The sequence below is a fragment of the Homarus americanus genome, unplaced genomic scaffold (assembly GCF_018991925.1).
Source record: "Homarus americanus isolate GMGI-L3 unplaced genomic scaffold, GMGI_Hamer_2.0 scaffold22846, whole genome shotgun sequence".
Classification (NCBI taxonomy): domain Eukaryota; kingdom Metazoa; phylum Arthropoda; class Malacostraca; order Decapoda; family Nephropidae; genus Homarus; species Homarus americanus.
Genome location: NW_024756459.1, coordinates 65,001 through 91,695, shown reverse-complemented (window position 1 = coordinate 91,695; position 26,695 = coordinate 65,001). Strand labels below are relative to the sequence as shown.

General features: G+C 39.9%; 2 protein-coding genes across 14 annotated transcripts in view; one reads left to right on the top strand and one right to left on the bottom strand.

Moving 5' to 3' along the window:
• LOC121856846 overlaps positions 1-13,954 on the top strand; it is a 94,890-nt gene extending 80,936 nt beyond the window's left edge. For 5 of the 13 annotated variants that reach the window (XM_042352592.1, XM_042352590.1, XM_042352593.1 and 2 more), the window contains 12 exons: positions 2,193-3,076; positions 3,583-3,636; positions 6,498-6,589; positions 6,818-6,931; positions 7,166-7,198; positions 8,550-8,593; positions 9,216-9,314; positions 9,557-9,717; positions 10,340-10,372; positions 11,992-12,147; positions 12,356-12,425; positions 12,673-13,954. In XM_042352592.1, the coding sequence (XP_042208526.1) occupies positions 2,244-3,076; positions 3,583-3,636; positions 6,498-6,589; positions 6,818-6,931; positions 7,166-7,198; positions 8,550-8,593; positions 9,216-9,314; positions 9,557-9,717; positions 10,340-10,372; positions 11,992-12,147; positions 12,356-12,425; positions 12,673-12,819 (1,836 nt within the window). In that variant the 5' untranslated portion in view covers positions 2,193-2,243 and the 3' untranslated portion in view covers positions 12,820-13,954. Of the gene's footprint in view, positions 1-1,191; positions 1,274-2,192; positions 3,077-3,582; positions 3,637-6,497; positions 6,590-6,817; positions 6,932-7,165; positions 7,199-8,549; positions 8,594-9,215; positions 9,315-9,556; positions 9,718-10,339; positions 10,373-11,991; positions 12,148-12,355; positions 12,426-12,672 lie in introns of those variants that run through there. The other 8 variants (XM_042352591.1, XM_042352598.1, XM_042352597.1 and 5 more) reach the window with 8 other exon arrangements.
• A 1,612-nt stretch (positions 13,955-15,566) lies between these two features.
• The window catches only part of LOC121856845, an 11,987-nt gene continuing 858 nt past the window's right edge, over positions 15,567-26,695 (bottom strand). Inside the window, exons 2-14 of the mRNA XM_042352589.1 lie at positions 22,626-22,835; positions 21,952-22,093; positions 21,279-21,416; positions 20,743-20,907; positions 20,258-20,483; positions 19,679-19,926; positions 19,008-19,177; positions 18,476-18,717; positions 18,146-18,259; positions 17,627-17,759; positions 16,993-17,180; positions 16,252-16,585; positions 15,567-15,675 (exon numbers count right to left, since the gene is read on the bottom strand). Of these exons, the coding sequence (XP_042208523.1) occupies positions 16,328-16,585; positions 16,993-17,180; positions 17,627-17,759; positions 18,146-18,259; positions 18,476-18,717; positions 19,008-19,177; positions 19,679-19,926; positions 20,258-20,483; positions 20,743-20,907; positions 21,279-21,416; positions 21,952-22,093; positions 22,626-22,835 (2,234 nt within the window). The 3' untranslated portion in view covers positions 15,567-15,675; positions 16,252-16,327. The remainder of the gene's footprint in view (positions 15,676-16,251; positions 16,586-16,992; positions 17,181-17,626; positions 17,760-18,145; positions 18,260-18,475; positions 18,718-19,007; positions 19,178-19,678; positions 19,927-20,257; positions 20,484-20,742; positions 20,908-21,278; positions 21,417-21,951; positions 22,094-22,625; positions 22,836-26,695) is intronic.

Genomic DNA, 26,695 nt, shown 5'->3' with positions numbered 1-26,695 from the left:
TAAACGGGAGTCCGACTACTTCCAGCTGCACCAATGGCCAGTATTTGCTCAAAGTTCACCTCAGGCGTCTGAAATGAGAAGTCAACCAAAATCAAATACATTAACACTCATTATTAAGATTATAGTACATAATCTATAATCAAGTGTGTAATTATACTGTGCCAAGTTAAACCAAATGTAAAGAAACAGCTTTTTTTTTTAAATGCAAGACAAATGTACTCAAGTGATTCGATAACAGCCGAGAAATAGTAAAGCGAGACGAAATCCTCATATCTAAAATAAAAGATCCTGGATTAAGTACAGAAAACAAACAATAACAAAATCAATAACATAGATACATACACGTGTGTGTGTGTGTGTATATAGAAACATCCCTAAACACACAAATTTAGTTACGTTATACCAACTTGCCAACAGTGCGTAACAGAGACGTGACCGATCGCCCAAGCGGCTAACGAGCCGATCATTTGGTGAAGAGGATAAAAGTAAGTAAAAAGAGCCCTTGTGGGGTCTCTGGTACTCTGGTTTTCTCCTGTACTAACACTGGACAATAAAGGTCGTACCAAAGAACAGACCAACCACTGAGTAACAACTGTAAACAGGAAACTGGTGAAACATAAAGAGAGTTGATGGTGATGAACATACCAATAGTGAGGAAGACTTGGGCGAGTCACCAGGAACAAAGAAGCTGTCCACCCCTCACACTCCTCCCACTACCTGAAACAAACAACAAATACCTACACACACACACACACACACACACACACACACACACACACACACACACACACACACGATACCATAGACAGCCAAACTTGATCACTATAGACTCCTGGCACCCATTAGTTGATCCTGAAAACTCGACCCCCGAAAAATCCAGCAGGAGTGAAGGAAGAGGAACTTGTTGAGGGTGAGTAGCACCTGGTGGGGTTCATAACAATACTGTACACATATTTGTGTTGTTGTCTAGAGCACCAATCAATGAACTGCGCCATGAGGCCATGTTGCCACACCTACCACACTTCGACTAAACATGATGAAACTATTACGACATAACATTTAACCAGTGTGGTCCTAGCCTTATATAAGTCAATAGTACCATAATCATCAATAAATTTATAATAGTATGTGTAAATACCGTAGACATTAGTGATGAAAACATTCCCTATGTGGCGCCTCAAGACGTGGCAATCAGAAGACGTGGTCAACTCTGGGATGGACAATGGAGGTGGATTAGTAGTCGTGTTCTCGTGGTGGCGAGTGGAACAGCACAGTGCGTCTTAATCCCTGTGTTCTGACTCGTTGTGTTAATGTATAATATTGTACCGAGATAACATAAGTGTCGGCAGAGGATGATAGTGGATATAATCTGCCTATACTAATAACTTTCGTGTTGTAGAGAGACTTAGATATTCGTTATCGTGTGTGTGTGTGTGTATATATATGTACAGTAGTATTTTTGTATGTATACGTGGTGTGAGTGTGTGTATATGAAGTGTTTTATATGTTTACATAGTGTGTGTGTATGTATAAGCGGTGTGTGCGTATATGTGTATCAACCATGATCACCATCACATACATAGGGGGACTGGGTCTCGCTGTCATGCAAATCAATACTTTTGCCACTGAAAACACGCACCTGAGCTCACCTGTCTTTCACTATACATACCTACCCTATTATTCATTACCTGTGTTCATTACCTGTACTCATTACCTGTATTCACCTGTGCTCATTACCTGTGTTCATTGGCATTTATTTCCCCGTGTTCATTGGCATTTATTTCCCCGTGTTCATTGGCATTTATTTCCCTGTGTTCATTGGCATTTATTTCCCCGTGTTCATTGGCATTTATTTCCCCGTGTTCATTGGCATTTATTTCCCTGTATCCACCTACCATACAGTACCCCTTGTGTGTGGCGCATAATATTCATGTACTGTAAACTGTTAAACCATCATACTCAAGGGGTTAAATCATCACACTCAAGGGGTTAAATCATCGTACTCAAAGGGGTGTCATTATACTCAAGGGGTTAAATCATTGTACTCAAGGGGTTAAATCATCGTACTCAAAGGGTTAAATCATCGTACTCAAAGGGGTGTCATTCTACTCAAGGGGTTAAATCATCTTACTCAAGTGATTACACTACCTTAATTAATGAACAAATTCACTATAACTCAGACTAATTTTCAGAGAGGAGGCGACTAAGATGGTCTCCCAAGGTACGATTTAGTCCGTCTAGTTATGTCCCGTCGTGGAGTACCAGCAGAGAGTCTTGGTAACGAGTCTTTGAACCCGGAGAGTCTTGGTAACGAGTCTTTGAACCCGGAGATTCTTGGTAACGAGTCTTTGAACCCGGAGATTCTTGGTAACGAGTCTTTGAACCCGGAGAGTCTTGGTAACGAGTCTTTGAACCCGAAGGAACGAGAGAGTTTAGGTGAGGAGAAACGGAGTAACGACGGACCATCTCATAATACCTCACCTGATACCCACAATATCCAGGTCTCTACTAATACCCCGGTCTCCAATACCCCGGTCTCCAATAACTCGGTCTCCAATACCCCGGTCTCCAATACCCCGGTCTCCAATAACTCGGTCTCCAATACCCCGGTCTCCAATATTTCGGTCTCCAATACCCCAATCTCCCTCACTCCAGTCTCCAGCCAACATCGCTCTACACCTGAGGTCCCTGTTCTGTTAACCCGACGAAGCAGACTCGTCAATGGATATACCAAGACTTCAAAAGACAAGAGACAAACACGGAATAGGGGGAATAGGGAGAACGAAGAGAGAATAGAGGAGAATATAAGAAGAGAGAGAGACAGAAAGAGTACAGATAGTGGTCTAGGGAGGACGTCTTCTGAGGGGGTTAACAGCCCTTTCTCAGAGGAACCCACGAGAATGAAAGGCTGGGAGAGAAGCTCGGCGGAATCTGAAGGATGGAAGGATACCACCGAAGGACATAGAAGAAGAGAGAAAGGCAACAAGGGCGTGAAAGCGGTTGGGGGTACAAAAGCCGCGAAGAAGGATGAAATGACGCGTTTGGAGAAAGAGCTGGAACAGGAAATGCGTTATAGGTAAGATAACTCCTACCCCCCCCCCCTCCTTTTTCTCCTCTCCATCGTATTGATAGTTTGCAATGTTATCGTTTATCTTGTGTTATCAGGATGTGATATTTTATTTTTTATAGATTCTTCTTTTTTTGCATGATCTCTCTCTCTCTCTCTCTCTCTCTCTCTCTCTCTCTCTCTCTCTCTCTCTCTCTCTCTCTCTCTCTCTCTCTCTCTCTCTCTCTCTCTCTTTCGTTGTTTTATCTCAAGATTTTCCTCTTCGTCTCTCCTTATCTATTGTATATAACATTTATTCCTCTACTTTATATATAACCATTAATAATTATCTTTAATATCTCCTGTACATTTTAATCTAAGATAATCACCCTAGAATACCTCCTCTATAAAAATCTACTTCCCCACAATGAAATAATCCTTTATACCAAGTCTCTCTCTCTGTAAATATTTATAACCCTGATCCCTCTGAGTCTCTAAACATTGAGGGTATTTTTTTTCGCCTCTCGATTTACAAGAGATACGTTGGAGCAGCTGTGTGTGGTGAGGCATTTCTTAACCAGTGATGATGAGTAAGTAATCATTTACCTTCTTACCTACTCAGCTGTGTGTCCACTGTCCCAGAATACAGTTTACGTGTTAATTACCCTCCATGATGCTAGTTTACGTGCTAATTATCCTCCATGATGCTAGTTTACGTGCTAATTACCCTCCATAATGCTAGTTTACGTGCTAATTACCCTCCATGATGCTAGTTTACGTGCTAGTTACCCCATAATGCTAGTTTACGTACTAATTACCCTCCATAATGCTAGTTTACGTGCTAATTACCCCCATAATGCTAGTTTACGTGCTAATTACCTCCCATAATGCTAGTTTACGTGCTAATTACCTCCCATATTGCTAGTTTACGTACTAATTACCCTCCATAATGCTAGTTTACGTGCTAATTACCTCCCATATTGCGAGTTTACGTGCTAATTACCCCCATAATGCTAGTTTACGTGCTATTTCCTCCCTTAATGCTTGTCAGTTCGTCCTCAGCATAACAAAATACCACGCTACCGTATATCTTTGAATTTTGCAGCATTCTCGATGACTATTATTATTACTATTGTTTTCGGTAGTGGATGGGACAGATGTGGCACTAAATAGAGCTTGGGCAGATCTGTTCACTAGAGCTGTGTGTTTATAGAGCATGAAGCTTCAACAGCCTATTATTAATGTAGTTTTGCAGTAATAAAGAAAAAGTATAAAAAGTTGTTATTTGTGAGCCGTAAAAGATTAATCTCATAATGGTGTTTAGTGATTAATTAGATAATACTAAATAAATTAATTAATAACATAAGGTTATATAGTAAGACATAATTATCTACAGTTAATTGTAAGTTTCTAAGTCACTTGTAGTTTCTGACTGACTTAACCATTGTAGTTGTGTACTATACGTAGAGTTTAGTGCGTTTTTTAAGTATTAATTTACGCTATTTAAGTGTTTCTTTTTCACTCTGTATGTAGTTATTCAGTAATTGGTGTAAATTAAGCTTAATGGTGATATGTTTTTACTGAAATTTTTCATCCATTTACGAATTTACCCTCGGCAACACAAAGTGACCAATGAGAGAGCGAGATTAATCAAATTCACAAATTATTACTGTAACTTAGCCAATCAGCACCCAAGAACGGTCGAATTCTTAATGACGTCTTGGAATTTTACCAATCAGCACTCAAGAACGGTCGATTACTTTATGACTACATGAAATTAGCCAATCAGCACCCAAGAACGGTCGAATACTTTATGACATCCTGAAATTTAGCCAATCAGCACCCAAGAACGGTCGAATTCTTAATGACGTCTTGGAATTTTACCAATCAGCACTCAAGAACGGTCGATTACTTTATGACTACATGAAATTAGCCAATCAGGTGGATCAATTTGTGGTCTCACGTAATATAATTAATCGACACAACCAATTATTATTCCAATATATTCATTATAGATACTTATAGTTTTCTTAATTCATATAGCAGCTTATTATAGAGGCAATCATCTCTATAGCTTTTGTAGTGTATAATGAACTGCTATGTAACATGCCATTGTTGTGCCTCTGTGAGCTGACCTGTCTTTTGCATAGTTATTTTTTTATTACATTAAATACGCCTTTTGTGTAGATATTTAGCTTCATTCCGTCTTATGTATTGTTATTTCAGTTAATAAAATACGTATTGTGTGTATTGACATCAGAGACGTAGTGACAGGGAGAAAAGCAATCGAACACGAACATATTTCAGTGACGAATGAAAAATTTATTGATGACTTGCGGCCGGAGTGAGAATTACCATCCAATGTAAACAATGAAAAGGTCAATAGGCGATACCTTTAGATAGTCAATTGTTTGTTTGTTTGTCTGTATAAACAATGACCTCTGCTGTTTGTATTGGATGTCGTTTTTTTACCCCAAAATGGCTATAGGAGGATTTATTACTTGGTATATAAGCTGTGATTCTCCCTGTTGTATTTCTCTGGTTGTATGATTAATACAATAATGCACCAATGTAAGGTTCTACGGCCGTATATTGTGTGTAATAGTACCATGCTTGTATTATTGTATTGTGTATAACCTATATGCCTTAGTGGTAATATACATGCTGATTTATACACCAGCTATATGTATAATACTACTATACATGCAGTGCTTTAGTGTATACATGGCTGTATTTTATTTAATTTTAAGGTAAGTTTGGCTTTAATACATTTTCTTCTTTAGAGTTTTATTAAAAGGAATTTATGATTTATTTACCAAGGATATATATAGATTAATTATGAACATTTATACAATATATTTTCTTAAAAGCATTTCACTCCCAATAGATCAAACCTTTACAACAATATACTGGGAAAACTTTAATAACTATACCATACCTATAATAATAATATAACTATACTATAATTTACGTGGTATATCGAGTATAGTGAATATAACCTTGTGTAGGTATACTGAAGAATGATTATAGAATGATTATTTTGGGTTAATAATAGACGAGGATTACAGCCCTTGTGTATTCCTTTAACAGCTGATGGCAGTGTTAGTCATTAGGAGTTTAAATACTGTAAAAGCGTTTATTTGACGCTTATTGGACGTCACTATACGTTTAATAGTTCACTAGACGTTTTTAGGTATTCATTTAAATATTCCATTGGTCTTTACATTATTGTACCCGCTAACACCACTGTACCACTAACATTCCTGTACCACTAACACCACTGTACCACTAACACCACTGTACCACTAACACAGCTGTACCACTAACATCATTGTACCACCACTGTACCACTAACACCACTGTACCACTAACACAACTGTACCACTAACACCACAGTACCACTAACATCATTGTACCACCACTGTACCACTAACACCACTGTACCACCCAGGGATACAATACAGTGGTCGGTTGGAGTACTACAGCAGAGTGTGGACGACCTGGAGAAACGACTTGAAGATCTTGGTGAGGGGCATGATGAAGGTGAGGAAGAGGAAGATAAAAGGAGATAGATGATAATAGGGAAGGAACGATAGAGAGGGGAAGATAAAAGTAAGGAATAGAAGGTAACAGGGAGGAGAGCAAGAGGAGGAGGAGGAGGAGATGATAGATAAGCATGTGTGTGTGTGTGTGTGTGTGTGTGTGTGTGTGTGTGTGTGTGTGTGTGTGTGAAGAAGAAGCAGCAGCAATAACTCAAGCTTGGTGTTCCAGGGAGCGAGTTCAAGTTACGCTACGAGGCTCAGCTTGAACTGAACGATAAGCTTGAGGAACAGACAGAGTGGTACTTGGACGAGGTTCACAAGACCAAGGAGAAGATCAAGCGAGGTAGGTCCTCCTTCGTCAGTAGTAGTAGTAGTAGTAGTAGTAGTAGTAGTAGTAATAATAATAATAATAATAATAATAATAATAATAATAATAATACTGTAGTGATGATAATAATAATAATCATAGTAATAGTAATAGCAGCAATAGTAGTAGTAGTAATAGTAGTACCCATGTTTACACGAGCCTTTCGTAAGTAATTCCTTTCACTAACTCTCTCACAATATCCCTGTACAGTGTATCGGCGGGGTTTCAGCATTACGACACTGAGTATGTACAGTATGTTGTACCTGGTCATGACGCTTGTATACCACTGCAGTCTGTCTGTGTGTCTGGCTGTGTTACCTCTTAATTGCACTCTATATATTTTTCTTCGTATTTTTAAGTGATAATGTTGACTTTCTTCGATAACAAATTAATTCAAGATGTATTATTTAATTTTACGATATTTGTTATAATTTTAATACGAAACAAAGACGAAATTAGTACTGTACTTACGTTATTTGGGCTCATTGACTTGGAGACGTTTGGAGATTATTGGAGACGTTTGGGGATTCAGAGGAGACTTTTGGAGACGTTTGTGGATTTTTTTTGAGACTTTTGGAGACGTTTGTGGATTTTTTTGGAGACTTTTGGAGACATTTGTGGATTTTTTTGGAGACTTTTGGAGACTTTTAGCATGTTTCTCTTTCTTCTTCATCTCTCTACGCCACACAGCTGGGCGACACGATAGCTGTACAGGGAAAGAAAATCCACTATTGAGCAAAAAAAACCCACAAAAACAAATAAAAACATTGAAAGTAAACAAATATCTATCTGCTGATGTTGTTTTCAAGATGGCGTCGCTCTTATACGTCACAGGTCAAATATGGTCAAGGTATACACGTCACAGGTCAAGTGAGGTCAAGGTATACACGTCACAGGTCAAGTAGGGTCAAGGTATACACGTCACAGGTCAAATAAGGTCAAGGTATACACGTCACAGGTCAAGTGAGGTCAAGGTAAACACGTCACAGGTCAAGTGAGGTCAAGGTATACACGTCACAGGTCAAGTAAGGTCAAGGTATACACGTCACAGGTCAAGTAAGTTCAAGGTATACAAGTCAAAGGTCAAGTAAGGTCAAGGTATACACGTCACAGGTCAAGTGAGGTCAAGGTATATTAATTAGCACCAACACCTCACCCGTCTGCCACCTGACCTCACCTGACCTAACCTGCCACGGTAACTATTCCTTGTTATATACTTTTCTTTTGCTCTTAAGAATAATATAACAGTAAGTAGACTTATTTTGCTTCATATATTTTCAAAGTTACTTATGACATACTTGAACACTTTGTATGTTTTAAGTAATTATTTGATTTGATTTGACCACGTGTGTGTGTGTGTGTTGGGGGGGGGGGTATTTTCTGCGCCTCTCCTGTTTATATACGATAATATTCACACAATACTAATGATATTTCAGAAACTTTATATATAAGTGCTTAATTACGCTATTTATCCATATGTTTGTGTGTGTGTGTGTGTGTGTGTGTGTGTGTGTGTTACTGATATTGTTTACACCTGTATGTCTACCTGTATATAGTGTAAGCGTGAGGTGTAATGGTTGTGTTGTTTCCCCAGGCCAAGAGTACACCTACGACCAGGACCTCGATCAGTACAATGAGGTAAGTCCTCCTTCGTCAGGTAAACGGTATAATTTGGACTCGGAACCTAACCTAAACCCAACCTAAATCTAACCTAAACTAAACCTAACCCAGCAACATAAGATAACCAAAAGATAACCTAACCCAACCCAGCAATTCAACCTAACTTAACCAAACTAACCCACCTTAACAGAACAAATCGATGAACTAACCTAATTAACCTACCCTAACCTACGCCGGATTTAGTCATTCTTCACAAAATATTAAACAACAGTAAATCTCAAAGATATTCAAGCTATTGGTAATATTCTTTTAACAAATTTCTACTTCACAAAATACTAATACAGTCATGGGTATATTTTCCAAGTAATTCCTTCATAATTTGTAATCTACCAATGTATGTATGTATGTATGTATGTATGTATGTATATAAATTCCAAACTAATTCATGAGTTTTCGTAAATTTACTTAAAGTTAGTTTCGAAATTACGTCATATATATTACGTCATATCTAAATTACTTCATATATATATTACGTCATATCTAAATTACGTCATATATATTACGTCATATCTAAATTACGTCATATATATATTACGTCATATCTAAACTACGTCATGAAGAAGGTAATGCTTGATGACAGTTTGAGCTGCTGAGGATGGTGAAGAGCCTAGAGAGGGAGAGGAACAACTTGTACAGCGACCTGAGGAACAAGAGTTGGATCCTCGACAACCACTCTAAGGTTAGTACTGGACCTAACCTAACCTGACCTTACCTAACTTGGCCTAACTTAACCTAACCTGGCCTAACTTAGCCTAAACTGGCTTAACCTAACCTAAATGACATCCAGGTATTTCTGTAGCATCTTATTATCCTGGTGAGAGAGAGAGAGAGAGAGAGAGAGAGAGAGAGAGAGAGAGAGAGAGAGAGAGAATACCACTACCTATACCTGACCGCTTCCCTCCCGTCCCTCACCTTCTACAGGAGTACCATCACCTGAAGGAGTTAATTAGGGCGTACACAGGTGACCTAACCATCGTCAACAGGTCGCTGGAACACCTATGGAGACAACAGAGTGTTTCCTACGACTCCCACTTTGCTGGAGGAGCCTCACCTGTTACCTCACCTGGCGGCGTTAAGTGGAGGTATGGTGGAGTGGGGGTGTGGGGTGTGGGAGTAGGGGTGTGGGGTGTGGGAGTGGGAAAGTGGGGTGTGTGTGTTGGGGAGGTAGGTTGGGGGTGTGTGAGGGAAGCAGGCTAGTGGTGGAGGAAAGCAGGCTAGTGGTGTGAAGAAAGCAGGCTAGTGGTGTGAAGAAAAGCAGGCTAGTGGTGTGAAGAAAATCAGGCTAGTGGTGTGAAGAAAAGCAGGCTAGTGGTGTGAAGAAAGCAGGCTAGTGGTGTGAAGAAAGCAGACTAGTGGTGTGAAGAAAAGCAAGCTAGAATATATCAGAAATAGAGAATTACAATCGTCCCATTTTCCATCAAAGAAAACCTCATATGCCAAGGAGGGACTAAAGTAGTTTTGAATAACATCTTTACCTCATAACATACTCAAGTAAATATTACCATCACCCAAAGTATTAACCATTATACGTTCTTCACTCATACACAACTACCATATATATATATACCGACATACACTCATACACATTACCACATACACACTACCACACACACACACACATACACTCATTTACTTCATATTGTATGCAGTGTATTGCTTATGGAGGGAATATTAAGCAGAAGACTGACAGACTATTCTCCTCAGCAGATTTGTGCTAGATGCGGTATTCGAGCGGAGGTAAACATTGGACACCTGTCTCATATAGCGGTGGACGAACTCATTCACCCCCCAGACCTGACCCCTTACCTGTACATCTAACCTCACCTAACCATCTATCCAAACGTAGCATAACCTAACCTGATCTAACCTAATTTAACTTAACTTAACCAAACTTTAACGCAATCAACCACAAGCCAAACCTAAGTAAACCTCTATACTAACCTAACCTAACCCTATCTAACCTAACCCCTAACCTAAATCAACCATCCCCTAACCAACCGTCCCTTAACATAACCTAATCTGACCTAACTCAAACTAAACCAACATTTATCCTAATCAAACCAACCCCCCCCCCCCATGAGTTTAGTATGAGACACAGGTTCGGGTGCGGGTCTGGCAGGGGTCAGAATTGTTCCCTGCTCCTCTTAAATCGCTCCTTTAAACAGTACCAAGTAGTCAACATCTTTAAACCAGAATGAAGTAACATCTCTTGTTATTTTTCTAGGTATTATTGGTGCATGAGGCTTTATTGTGTATATGTAAACAGTTTATCATCGACAGTTTGCATGTATTTACCCTTCCAGTTAGCTAGAGTTTGGGGTCAACTGAACATTAGACACCTTAGTTTATTTCACCTGAAGATTGACCACCCTAGACCTAACCTAATCCTCAAATAGTGTTAGGGTGATTAATCTTCAGGTGAAATAAGCATGGGTGGTGATTCTTCAGGTCACCCGTTCTTAATTACAGTAGTTAATGATATAATTTTTTTGGCCTATATTCTTATATCTATTAGTTAAATTATCTAAAACACAGAAAATACGTCTAAAAATGGCGTTTAAATGACACTGAGACTCTACCTTAACTAGAAACATTAACTTATGTGATAAAATTACCCTAATAACCTATGATATAAGTGACTAGAGATTAATTTTGTCCCTAACTGATGGTAAGTGACGTATTAAGTTAAGGTCTCAATGTAATGTTAACTTGATACGTCATTTAGTATTAGTTCGGTGACGTATTGTGTCTCAGTGTCATTAACTTACGTCATTTAGCATTAGTTATGTGACGTATCAAGGTTGAGTCTCAGTATAATTTTAACGCCATTTTAGACGTAATTTTTGTATCTTACCTAAAGTTAGTTAGATACAGCTTTTCATCTCCAGCTACGAGGATAAATTTACCGTAAGAACCTATATGAATCTGGGACCAATTTTTTTCGCGTTTATTTGAATGCTCTTATGATCGTAGATAGTGTACATAACAAACACACGGATTTGTGTCTTATTTTATGTTAATCTTATGTTAGAATTTAAGGTGAATTATAACTGGAATTATGACCTCCCAGTGACCTTTGACCTTTGTAACTACAGTGACCTTATTTGACCCCATGTTACCCCCAAAGTGAGATTGTCTGACCCCCTGTGAACAATATTTACCTCGTGATATTATTTGCCACTGTGACCCCCAAAGTGACCTTATTTGACCCCTCTGTGACCCCCAATAACCCAAGTGACCTTATTTGACCCCCTGTGACCAATAATAACACCATGTGACCTTCTCTGACCCAAATAACACCAAGTGATCTTTTTTGACCCAACATAACCTCATTTGACCGAGTGGTTATGTTCCAGCAGCGGTCAAGCGGGTATACGACCATCTCAGAGGATCCTTGACCCTCGCAAAGGACCAATCAGGAAGACGGTCGGGGTCAGGTCACTTCCCAGGCTTGACCAAGAGGCTCTGGATTACTATGATACCGGGTCACTCTTCAGGAAGGCTCGCTCTAGGTGAGAGAGAGAGAGAGAGAGAGAGAGAGATAATAGTATCATTCAGCTCTTAAGATTCACCAACACCTGTGTATCAATTTAAGTGTTTGTGGTGATTATAACAAACAAACAAACAAACAAACAAACACACACACACACACACACACACACACACACACACACATACAGTTTCCAAGACTTAAGAATTAATACAAGCCTCTACCCTCAGGTCTCGTGGTCGACCAAGGGGAAGGGCCAAATCCCTAGATGCCAAGAAGGAGATATCAGCCCCTAATGTGGTAAGTCCAGCCCTTTGGATCATACATGTACTCTGGCCCTTTCTGAGTGTCACTACACCTCCATAAGTACTAATACACCTCCATAAGTGCTAATACACCTCCATAAGTGCCACTACACCTCCATAAGTGCCACTACACCTCCGTAAGTGCCACTACACCTCCATAAGTGCCACTACACCTCCATAAGTGCCACTACACCTCCATAAGTGCCACTACGCCTCCATAAGTGCCACTGTTATTCCTGCAGGTGCCGCCATTAAGCCCCGTCTCGAGAACCAAGTCCGAGGAGGTACAGTCCCAGAGGTCCTCATCAGGGGTGTTTGACGAGTCCTGCGAGGCCAGCAACGACGCCTCCACCACCGCCTCCGCCGAGCTCAACTCTGACAAGATGTAGATAGGAGGGGGCGTTGAGTCTCCTAGGACGAGAGGTTGCTGAGGTGTTTATCCTATGAAAAGTCGTCGTGTTACTTCTCCTAGGACGTCGAATAACAATTGCTGTGTCTCCTAGAAAACGAAATCTCTCTCTCTCTGTCCATCCTAGAAGACGAATAAGTACAATAAGATGATCTTTACCTCACCCTAGGAAAAAAATCCCCAAGCCGAACCTAACCGAATAAATCCGACACAAACCGAACCTAATCGCACCTAACCGAATCTAACCGAACCGAACCAATAAAGAAATCCGTCCATGAATTTCCCCAAGAGTGTAAAAAATATCCATGAGGACTTTGTTTACCTGGCCTAGATGAGGAGAGAGGTGTGTTTACGTAGACAGGAGTGAGGTAATGAAAATCAAAAGATCGACCCTCACAAACCCCAGAAGCAAACAAATCCAAACAACGTGAAGCAGACAAGCAATGTTTACAATGTTTACAAAGATGATTGTAAACGTAGAGGAAAACAAGTATAAACAACAAAATTTTAGAGAATAATTACTAGTAATCAGTTATTATGCCTTACTTATATCCAGTAGTTAAGGCTATTTTAACTATCGCCTTCGTGCTGTTTATAACATAGTTTGGGATTCTTATATGAAAATAATATTTTATAGAAACATTAATATAGCAGTATTAATTTCTTACACTGATATAAGCTGTTATCAATATGTAGTTATACTGTATGTTATATATTATGTGTAATAATTTCTTACATGAAAATAACATATACAGTTAACGTGCATAAATGAATTTCTTGAATTTTTATACGAATAGATTATATGATTATCTTACTATATATACTGGAATTATATTGTTTTATCTAGATTTGTAAATTATAGAAAGGAAATTGATTATATAAGGTCCAGAGTCACAGAGAGTCGTATGAAGAATGTTTGTCGTAAGTTCAAATCAGAGAACGGATGTAACTAGTGGACTTAACTCCTTAAATACGATGCTTTTCGATACTTTTAACCCTACAATATTATCGTACTCAAGTTTATAGGTTATCGTACTCAAGTGTATAGGTTATCGTACTCAAGTGCATAGGTTATCGTACTCAAGTATATAGGTTATCGTACTCAAGTATATAGGTTATCGTACTCAAGTATATAGGTTATCGTACTCAAGTACATAGGTTATCGTACTCAAGTGTATAGGTTATCGTACTCAAGTGCATAGGTTATCGTACTCAAGAGGTTATCTAAATGTATCCAATTTAAGTACAGTCTCAGCATAATATTAACGCCATTTTGTGACGTTTAATATTAAGAAAAGTTACTAAGATTGAGTCAAATTTTAGAGAATATGGATGAAATTCTGTGAAATAAATTAACAATATTATGAATGATTTTTGATATGTAGCCAAAGCTGCACATGTAAACGTTTATGTAAATTAAATGTTTAAAGCAATGTATTCTTTTTTATGCTTGTACAGGGAGGATTAATTTGTGCCATACTAACTACTAAAGAACTCTCTACTACTACTACTAAATAATAATAATAAACTACTATTACTACTACTACTACTAATAATAATAATAATACAAAATAAAAATACGGTCATTGTTGTGGTGAAAATGATAAGTAATAATAATAGCTAATATTTTTTCATCTTTCTTCCCATTTTATCATCTATTTCAACCATTAGTAACCTTTCCTTTATTAGTTCACTATTTTCTCTCAAAATTTACCATCAAAGTTCATAACCATTCCTCATCAAGTTTCTCAATACTATGTAGAATCCCCTTAAATAATTATAGAAAATGTAAAATATTCGTTTTCTTTTATTTAGATTAATGGTAAACTTATCTATATGACTCGTATAAAACCAAATGTAGCTTTAACTTAGGTATTAATTGAGGTTATATAGGGGTAAATAAACACAAATAACATTGATGTGTGCTTAACATTAAAAACTACATCACAGTGAATTAAGAAAGTCTCTTTAGTTATGAAAGTTCCAAATACGAGGATATTTTGTTTATAAGTCCAGTGGGCCCCAATCTTGGTAGGCCCCTAGTCCAAATAGACCCAAACTTCCCTCTTGCAGTGAACTCTACTTATAATACATTATTAATTATTACTTAATCTTTTGCTATTTATTTCTCATAACTTAATAGTCCTTCAATTACTCAATCTACATAATTATTTACTACATATCACTTCAATACTCGACAGAAAACTTAACTAAATACTTAATGTCAGTCAACACTCCTTTACTACTAATTAATTATATTACTTAAACAGTTCTTTACTAAATATAATACTTCCATTACTCCACACAATCCTTTACTAATTACTCCACATCACAATCATTTACTAATTACTTAACAATCCTTTACTAATTACTCCACACCACAATCATTTACTAATTACTTAACACAATCCATTACTAATTACTTAACACAATCCTTTACTAATTACTTAACACAATCATTTACTAATTACTTAAAACAATCCATTACTACAAATTCACTTACATTACCATGAGGTCTCTGAGCAGTATATTTAAACCCTGAACACTGGGCGTTAATAAAACCTAACCTAATTCTATATAAAAAGGTGGTAATTTTCCTGACATACAGATACTATTCCTAAGTAAACGGTGATTAAATTTCAGTAGAGAGGACAACAACCCAGTAGACGAGGCAGAAGAGAAGGAAAAATACGACGAAGAAGATTCTGGCGGCCACGAGAGGGTCACTACAACATCCTCCCGATGGCGGCCCGACTTCATCCACCTTGATGCGTGACGAGTGACGTAATTGACGTAGCCACAGTAGGTTGACGTCTATAGCCACGTGGAATATTACCTATAATAATGATGACGTCAGTGGGGTAGAGGAGTGGCCACGGTGGGGTAGAGAAGTGGTCATGGTGGGGTAGAGAAGTGGCCATGGTGGGGTAGAGAGGAGAAGAGATGAAGTGACGCTGATAGGGTACAGAGGTGGCCACAGTAAAAGAAGCAGATGTGCGATAGAGGGAGGAAGTGGCCATGGTGGGGTAGAGAAGTGTACGGTGAAGATGAAGGTGGCCACGGTGGGATAGAAGAAGTAAGGGAGAAACAGACAGGTAGATGTGACAACTGCTTATTACCTATATCTTTATCAATTATTAGGATCACCTGAAGATTGGCCACCCCATCTTAATTTAACATGAATATTAATCACCTCAGCTTTTTAATTCACTTGAAGATTAACAACCCTAACTCTACCTTGAGGGGATTAGATCAGATTAGTTAGAGTGCGGATGAGTTAGGTTGGGATGGGTTAAGTTAAGATAGGTTAGGTTAGGTTGAATAGGTTAGGTTGGAGTTAAGACAGGTTGGATTGGAGGTTTGGAGTGTGTAATCTTCAGGCAGGCTAGAGAGAGACATCAACACAACTCACCTGTGAGAAGATAAACGTAATAGCGAACAAACACCAGACATCTATAGCTTTAATATACGAGGTCTTGGGCAACCCATCAGAGGGTCTGTTGATAGAGAGCATATAGAACCAACAGAGTAGTAAGAGCCATCATCACCCTCAGGTCACGACTCTCCCGCTTACAGTAGAGAGAGGCGTAGCTGATGATCATTAACATCACCGTGGGCAGGTAGGCGGAGAGGAGGTAATAACCGTAGCGTCGTGAGAAGTTGATTTTCACTCTAGCGACGCTGTATTCGTCTATAGTCTGTCTGTCGATGCTGAATTTCCCCACCTCGTACTCCGTTAGCAGGACCTGGGTGGGGGTATAGGTGGTTTTAGTTGTTTGAGGGTGTGGTTTAACCCTTTGAGGATGTTGGTTTAAAATTTTGAGGATGATGGTTTAACCCTTTGAGGATGATGGTTTAACCCTATAAGGACGATGGTTTAACCCTTTGAAGACAATGATTTAACACTTTAAGGACGATGGTTTAACCCTTTAAGGACAATGGTTTAACCCTTTTTCTCTCTGTTTCCCTCCCTCCTCTTCTCCAACCCTCCCTACCTCATTCATTTCTTCCCTTCCTTTCCATTCCCTTTCCTTCCCTTCCATTCCTCTCTGCGTCCTTCTTTTCTCTTCCTTCCATCCCTTCCTTGTTCCTTCTCTCCCTACCTCATTCACTTATTTCCCACCCTCCTTCCCTTCCCCTCCTCTTAGCTCACCTCTCCAGGGTAATCAACAGTCATCTTGTGCCACCGAAGGAAATCCGAGCGGGCGGAGGTAAGACGCAGAAGTAGGCTACAGTGTTGGTTGTCGAAGGGGAAATTCCGAAGGTCCATTGTGCATGAGAAGGGCGCGTTGAACTTCTGGTTAAGGCGTAATGGGTTTTTACTGCCTTCATACAGCTCGTCTGTTGAGGGAGGATGATTGTTAGAAGGAAGGAAGGAAGGAAGGAAAAGAGATTCAAAACAAGAAAAACAGAAAAAAAGAGAAGGGGAAGGAAGGGAAGAACAGACAGACAGACAGACAGACAGACAGGTAAGGATCAGATTTAACGTTATAGATGACAGTAATTCCCACACATCTCTCTCCTTCCATTCTGTATCGGTCCTTGTTTTACTTCTGTCTCTTTTGTACGTATTCCTTCCTTCCTCTCTCCTTTACCCTCCAATTTTCCCTCTTCAATCTTTCTTTTCAACCCTTACTTACCTTCCTCCCATTTCTCTCCATTACTAACTTTCTCCTCCTACCTTTCTCTCCCTCCCCACTTTCTCCCTCCTTTCCCTCCCTCTCCTCCCCACTTTCTCCCTCCTTTCCCTCCCTCTAACACCCCCCAACTCCTCCCCCCCCACCTACCATGAGCAGGTAGCCTGGGATCGTCTTCTTCAGGGGGTGACTGGCGAACGACTGTCAGTACTGCCGCTGTCTTGTAGGTATTGGGGAAATCAGCGTTCACCAACTCCAGCGACGGGGTCCATACTAATGACGGCTGAACAACACGACAGTAATATGGTAAACAGGTCAAATAAGTACTGCCTAATTATGTAAAGTACTGTCTAATTATGTAAAGTACTGTCTAATTATGTAAAGTACTGTCCAATTATGTAAAGTACTGTCTAATTATGTAAAGTACTGTTCAATTATGTAAAGTTCTGTCTAATTATGTAAAGTACTGTCTAATTATGTAAAATACTGTCCGATTATGTAAAGTACTGTCCAATTATGTAAAGTACTGTCTAATTATGTAAAGTACTGTCGAAGGTAAAGTACTGTCTAATTAAGTACTACCTGTCCTTAATAAGTAAGTCAACATAAGTACTGTTTAGATAAGTAACAAGTTAGGTTAAGTTAGGTTAGGTGCCACAAAACACTAACCTGGATAAAGTTAAGGTCAGATAGATCCTTGAGATTCTTGTACCGTAAGCGGAGGTCAAACCAGGTGATGATGATTGAGAAGTCCACCGTTAATTTCATGTCCCGGATGTCTACCTGTGTGTGACGTCATGCTGTTAATTACGCTACCTGTTACTCTCTCTCTCTCTCTCTCTTTCGTTTCTTTATCGTCCTGATTATCTATGGGAGAAGGAACTATCACCTATGGGGGAAGAACTATCACCTATGGGGGCAGGAACTATCACCTAGGGAAGGAACTATGACCTATGGGAGAAAGAACTATTACCTATGGAAACAACACGAGATACTCACCTGTGAAAACCCCTTCAGAGTAACAGAGGTATTGAGTGATAGAGGACCCAACTCGACCCCAGGAGGAGGGAGAGAATGGAGGTACTCAGGAGGTCGGGAGAGCTTATCACACCCCGTCTCGTCTGTATTATCGGGACAGTCTACCCTCAGGTCACACCGCTGGGTCAGGTTGATGCAGGTGCCTTCATCACAGGTATACTCGTGGTCGTAACAAGCGGAGAGGGATAACAGGTGCTTCTCTCCTGTGTGTGTGAGAGAGAGAGAGGGTTAGAGAAGTGTGTGTGTGTGTGTGTAAAATTAATTGAATTGAAAGTAAAAAACAAATTATAGTAAAAATACCTTCATGAGAGTTGGTTCATCAATATGTTTCTCACAACACACTCACCAGCAGGTTTGTCACACACTCACAACACACTCACCAGCAGGTTTGTCACACACTCACAACACACTCACCAGCAGGTTTGTCACACACTCACAACACACTCATAACACACTCACCAGCAGGTTTGTCACACACTCACAACACACTCACCAGCAGGCTTGTCACACAGTTGAAAGTCAGCAGTGGTCCGCCAATCCCGTCTTCCTAAAGGTAAATCTGACTCGTAGGTAAAATAAGTCGCCACCGCCTCGCTTGACCACATATTGATCAAACTCCACGTGTGGTTCCCGTCGAATGAGATGTAGTATTTAGTAAAGCCTCTGAAAGTAAAGTAAATAGCATTAATATTCATCTAAAACAGGGTATCCATAAGTCCCGCCCTGATTTTAAATATATCTGTAAATGGTATAAAATATTAATATGTAGGCGGTTTTTTTTGGTGGGGGGGGGGGGCGTTTTGGTTAGGTGAAACGCAAAAATTTAATTTTTACTCTATCAAATGCAAAAAATATGCTCTTCAGTATCTTATGTCGTTTGTAGATATGCTTGAAATCAGAACGGGATTCTATGGACGCCTTGTAAAAAAAACTTGTATAGAAGACAAAAAGAATAAGGAACCATTGTGTATATTCTCGGTGCTTACCTTCACATGTTTATAATTATTTCACCAAATTACTATAAATAAATTGAACTTTAACTAATTTTCCTAAGATAGATATAAATAACTAAATAAAAACATAAATGATATACCGGGGTAGTCAGTTTATTTTGCCCCAAAGTCAGAGGAACAAGAAACAAATTTCCACTGTGTTGTAGCGTACCTAAAGGCTGGCATTTGTCCCTTGTGCTGTTCTAATCTTAAGTAGGTTGACTGTAGGTACTGCTCACACAACCCCCGCATCTTCAGGACAGTTGGCTCCACCTCCTCACACCCCATACAGAACTCATAAGTTGAAGTGCAGGAGATTTGGTCCCAGTTTTCAGTATAAGGTGGGACTTTAAACCCTGAGCAGTTCTTTGATTTCTTAATGGTGGTGTCGTCGAAGTTGGTAAAGTTGAGACGTGAGCCCTGAGTTGGTGAGAGTATTAGAAAAAACAATCATATACAGTGAAACCTCGATTTAACGGACTATATGGAGAGAAGTCCGTTTTATGGAGGTTTCACTGTATTAAAGCTGGAGGATATAGTGTTATTCCACATATTATAAGGGTAATACTTTATAATCAGTTATGCGCCTGAACCAACAACTTGAGGACATTTCTCTAAAGAAGATAAAAGCTTTCTTACCTCATCACAAAGCTAAACAATTTAAGATAAATTTTTCACTTAATTTTACTGGACATTGGAACCTTAATATTACAGCATACAATACAAAGCACAAAGTAGTATAGTACAGTACCTTGGCATCAGTCCAAATGCCATTGTCCATCTCATAAGCACCCAACCAGAAATAGAGAAAGGCATGATTGGCTGGCTGACATCTCTCCACCAGGATCACAGAGGCGTCATACAGGGCGGTGTTCTCCTCGCTATTCTTGGGCACAGCGAGGGAGGTCTTCAACTTGGTACAGAAGACATGTGCTACAGTGTACTTCCGACGCTGGGGAAAGACCGTGAACCGAAACCTGTTGGTAGGTGTGATGATGTATTAGTTTGTGTTCTTAATGAGGAACACCTGAACACTGAGTACCTTGAATTTATCTTACCTGATGATTAAACACACTAAAGTTACCTGGGGGTTAGGTTAGGTTAGATTAGTATTAAGGTGTTTAATCCTAAGGTGAAGTAAGGTAGGGAGGCTTAATTTTCAGGTGATCCATTGTTTATATCATCACACACACACACACAGACAACACAGACACACACACACACACACACACATACCTTTCAGGGGTACAGTACTCCTCCACGCTGAGATCCACCTGTGTGACGTCACCATTCACAGACCAAACAGCAGTCCTCCACCCTACCAGGTCACCTTCCACCTCCTCCACCTCACAGCCAGCTAGCGCCTCCACCTCCTCTCCACGTAGTTGTCTTGAGTACATGCTGAAAATATGACCAATTATAGGAGTATATTTGTACTGGATATAATCAGTAGAAATTATATATATACTGTATAGTTATGATGGTATAGACAGCAGTTATAGTAATAATTACAGTAGGTGTGATAATTAGGGTAACAATTATAGCAGTTATAGTAATAATTATAGTAGGTGTGATAATTAGGGTAACAATTATAGCAGTTATAGTAATAATTATAGTAGGTGTGATAATTAGGGCAACAATTATAGCAGTTATAGTAATAATTATAGTAGGTGTGATAATTAGGACAACACCATTTATATCAGATACACGTAACAAGACATTAACATCAAATGGGTGAACGTACAGGTGTGAGGGAAGGACAGAGAACGTACTTGAAGCCCGTAATGATCCCAGAAAAGGACTGTTGGGCTTGGTACCCGCCGTTCACCTTGTCAGCCTCTTGTCCGAGTGTCAGGGAGCCGTTCAGTAGTATGTCTCTCTTAGGGAGTTTGAACGAGGTTGACTTCTTCCTGGAGGGCGAGGTGGTGGAGGATGAGGTTTAGAGATGGAGGTATTTTGGAGGAGGAGGTATGGTGGAGGAGGAGGTATGGTTGAGGATCAGGTATGGTGGAGGAGGAGGTATGGTGGAGGATCAGGTATGGTGGAGGAGGAGGTATGGTGGAGGATCAGGTATGGTGGAGGATCAGGTATGGTGGAGGATCAGGTATGGTGGAGGGAGGAGGTATGGTGGAGGATCCAGGTATGGTGGAGATCAGGTATGGTGGGAGGAGGTGTGGTGGAGGATCAGGTATGGTGGAGGATCAGGTGTGGTGGAGGATCAGGTATGGTGGAGGAGGAGGTGCCTAAATTACCTTAAAAACCTACAAAAACTACCTAAAAAATCCTTGTCTCTTGCAAACTAAAATTACCTTAAAAACCTACAAAAACTACCTAAAAAATCCTTGTCTCTTGCAAACTAAAATTAACACCAAGAACCATATGCAAATTAACTTCAACTCCTAACATTAACACTGTAACTCAAGAACCATATGCAAATTAACTCACCCATTCAGATAAAAAGTACCCCTTGAGTCCTGTTGGCTGGTGACGAAGCAGATATGGTACCAGACATCAGGCAGGTAGGTTAGTGGCGTCTTTTTCTGATGCAGGTAAGTTCCTCCTATCGCAATCATTAATTGGGACGGTTCTAAAAGGGGTAAAACCAGATGACGTTAAGGAGTGTGTGTGTGTGTGTGTGTGTGTGTGTGTGTATAGAGAAGTCTTGGAAAATGACAATTATATTTACCTATGCGTTATTATTACAGGTAAGATAATTACCGCCACACGCTACCTGACTTTTACCTTTCTCCTTCCTTATTGTTGTTCTATCTATCTCTATCTGTCTATCAGTATTTAAGAGAGAGACAGAGAGAGAGAGAGAGAGAGAGAGAGAAAGAAAGAGTGTGTGATAGAGGGTACGGTAGAGTCCTTCATCCTGCTACAGGTTATTACAGGCTGATAGTAACGATGGCAACGATAAACAAACACACACACAACACCACATCACGTAAATACCTAACACAAGTGATCAGCACCAACACTTGATCAGCACCAACACTTGATCAGCACAAACATGTATGTATGTAGTATGTATGTATGTATGTATGTATGTATGTATGTATCCAGCCAAACCTTCTACCTCATAAAACAAACAAACAAACAGACAAACAAACACTTACTGATAGCTAAGTTCATCTCATTATTGTTGAGGTCAGAGGTGGCATAAGACAACAAATACGACGATGACTCTTTGAAGTGCAGCACCTTCACCCACACACACATGGAGAGGTCGGCGGTGGAGGTCATGTTGGAGGTCAGGTAGAGGGAGGCGTACGAGTCATCTGTAGGGAGGTTCTCTGATTGGAATGACAGGCCTCTCTTCGTGTTACCTGTGGGAGATTGACAGATTGGAATGACAGATTGGAATGACAGGCCTCTCTTCGTGTTACCTGTGGGAGATTGACAGATTGGAATGACAGGCCTCTCTTCGTGTTACCTGTGGGAGATTGACAGATTGGAATGACTGATTGGAATGACAGGCCTCTCTTCGTGTTACCTGTGGGATTGACAGATTGGAATGACTGATTGGAATGACAGGCCTCTCTCCGTGACAGATTGGAATGACAGCCCTGTCTTGTGTTACCTGTGGGAGATTGACAGGTGTAAGTTGGGGGGGTAACAAAAGTTTGGAAGTTAAATATGTGACACAGGTATTAAGCTCGAGAGAGAGTGAGAGCACCATGCACAGCCCCCCCCCCCCTAGGTCTTGTTCAGTACATGATAACATGCAATAACAATTAAGACTAGTGAGTGATAACAGTTATATTTAGAATGTTAAGAGAAACGTTCTAAGTGAGTGTTATTAAGAGAGAGAGAGAGAAAGATGAATATATATTTAATACATGTTGTCAGTGGCGGCTCGTGCAGAGCTGCAGTCCCCCCAGACACTCACTGCCAGGCGTATGATTCCTTTAGAGAGACAGCTGAATAATACACTACCAACAAATATATCATTTTATATGTTATTTAATTATTTTCAATACGTTGCTAAGTGAATTTTCATTAAAATCAGACCAAAATTTAAGTTACTTTCATAGTTGCTGTCAATGCTGTACGATTCATGTCTGTTGGCGCCGCCGCCGCACTTGAAGCAGCTCAGTCTCGTGTTTACATTACGTGTGGACTGTGTGGTTAAATCGTGCTTTCTTTAATTACCCTTTGACGATGGAAAATCGAGTGAAGTATTTGCAAAACATCAACTTTTCCCAGCTGACATTAAATGAAAAGACTGAAATCAAAGCAAGAGGAAGACCTACACCAGGTTTATCCATTCAACAGAACAGTACAAGCAGGAACAAAGAATATACACGCCAGTTTAACATCAGTGTTTATCAGACAAATAAACAATTTTGCTACATCGAAGACCAGACACGCGGACTTTATTTTCAATTAATACTGGTCCATCACCACCAACACTACTACCATGCCCTGGGAATTAGTGGACATCAACTACAACTCATACCTGAGGTAGGTCACCTACTGTTGTGTGAGGCTTGCACTCCCTCCAGTTTATTTTTCACGAGCCGCCACTGCATAACAGATAAGGATAATTTACATGCTAATATAAACACGTCTCTCCCATACTAAATACCAGCTTGACCTTTGACCTAATATAATCGTTTGAAATGACCTAATTAAATGTAATATTAAGAATAGGAGTTTGGGAGTGAGTGGCCAGTGTGTTAAATGATAACTACTGAAGAAGAAGAAGTAGTACAAACACAAATAATACCCTTCACACACACACACGAACACACACACACACATACACACACACACACACTCCAGTCATTTGACATTTTGTGCACAGGTAAAAAAACTCTTGTCTAAACTGATGTGTCTAAACTGATGAGTCACGTTCAGGTATTCAACAGGAGTTTGGCTCACCTGTTGATTACACACCCCAGCTTACTTCACCTGTGTAATCATCAGGTGAACTAAGCTGGGGTGTCTAAATCATCAGGTGAACTAAGCTGGGGTGTCTAAATCATCAGGTGATCAGAGCGTTTTGTTATGACTTGCCCCATCAAATGAATTATTGAAAGCTGTTATAGTTAATTACTCTTAAGGTGTAATTTGGTGCATGACAGATGGTAAATAGACAGATGTGGAGATAGAGGTAGACAAATAGACAGATGACAGACAGATAGACAAGAATAAATAGATATATAGATAGACAGACAATAACAGACAGATAGATATAGAGATAGACAGACATTAGATGGATAGATAGATATATAGACAACTAGACAGACAGACAGACAGACAGGCACATGCTACTTAACTACAAACAACATGAGAAAGTTCGTACTGAAATGGATAAAATATTAAATGCATTTCTTCACACCAACATGAATCATGATATAAAAACCCCCTCAGAACTGACTTAAAACTACACAGTGGACCTTTAACCCTTTGGTGACTGGTTTAAACCTTTGAGGACGATGGTTTAAGCCTTTGATGACTGGTTTAACCCTTTGATGACGATGGCTTAACCCTTTGAGGACGATGGTTTAATACTTTGAGGACTGTTTTAACCCTTTGAGAGAATATGGTTTAAAGTACCCAAAGGGTTAAACCATAATAGTACTGAAAGAGTTAAACTACCATCCTCAAAAGGGTTGCAACAGTCCTCAAAGGGTTAAACCAGGTTAAATCAACATCCTCAAAGGGTTAAACCAACATCCTCAAAGGATTAAACAAAGATCCTCAAGGGGTTAAACTAACATCTTCAAAGGGTTAAACCAAGATCCTCAAAGGGTTAAACCAACATCCTCAAAGGGTTAAACCAACATCCTCAAAGGGTTAAACCAACATCCTCAAAGGGTTAAACCAACATCCTCAAAGGGTTCAGATCAAAACACCTACTAAATATACAATAAACCCGTCAGTCATAAATAATTTACTGTACAAAATCCACCTCAAACCGTCGAGCAGCGTAGAGACAGTTAACAAAGACATGTATGTGAGCACTTTTTTTGCCTTCACTTTTAAATAACAGCACTTTGTTACTCAGGCCACTTAAGTTCTCTCAAGCCACTTTCTGTACTGTGGTGGTCACTTAGGTTGCATGACAGTGATATTTTCGACGTTATGCATGAAGGGGTAGGAGTAGGGGGAGGGGGTAGGAGGCTAGGGGGGTAGGGGTGAGTCATATGATGCAGGTGTATTATACTTAACTCACCTGTCATACCCTAATTAGATATGCACGCGACAACACACAGGTATGTCAGTGAAACTTATGTTAATGTGTGTATGTCGTGGCCGCACACACGCACACACACACACACACACACACACACATACACCTAAAATACATGTATACATACCCACACACACACAAGTACAGACATATGGGCTTTACCTTCTTCCCACTGACCTCCAACTACCTCCTACTCACCTACCCCTGACCTCCAACTACCTCCTATTCACCTACCCCTGACCTCCAACTACCTCCTACTCACCTACCCCTGACCTCCAACTACCCCCTACTCACCTACCCCTGACCTCCAACTACCTCCTACTCACCTACCCCTGACCTCCAACTACCTCCTACTCACCTAACCCTGACCACCAACCTCCTACTCACCTACCCCCTGACCTCCACCAACCCCCAGAATTCCAACCTCTCTCCCCTACCCACTTACACCATACCCTCCCACCCCTTACCCCCTGACCCTTACTCCTAACCCCCTTAAGTGGCACATCAAGGGGAAAGGGTTTGAATAAATTAAACAAAGGGATATTCCTGTTTGATGCGGTGCGGATACAGTATACTGCCACCATTACTTCAATACAGTAAAGTTAGATACCTGTTCACACCTGTGGGTACCTCGTGCGTGAACCAGGGACCCCTTAGGATAAGTATTGAGCTCTATATCCACTCAACCACTTTACTAACTGGAGCTGAGAAATACAGTCAAAATCCACAGTCAGTTTTTACACTCAGTCAATTGTTTTTTTTTTATCTTGGTAATAAATAATAATTGATTCATTAAACACTAAATAACTTACCTGTGTACCTGTTAATTAAAGGGTAATTACTATCAAACATTCAGTACAACACGAAGGTAAATTATGAATGAGTTTTAGATGAGGGAAGCAGATAGGTGTGTGTGTGTGCGTGTGTGTGTGTGTGTGTGCGTTTTTATCAAGTTAGCAATTTACTAACACACGCTGATTAAACCAT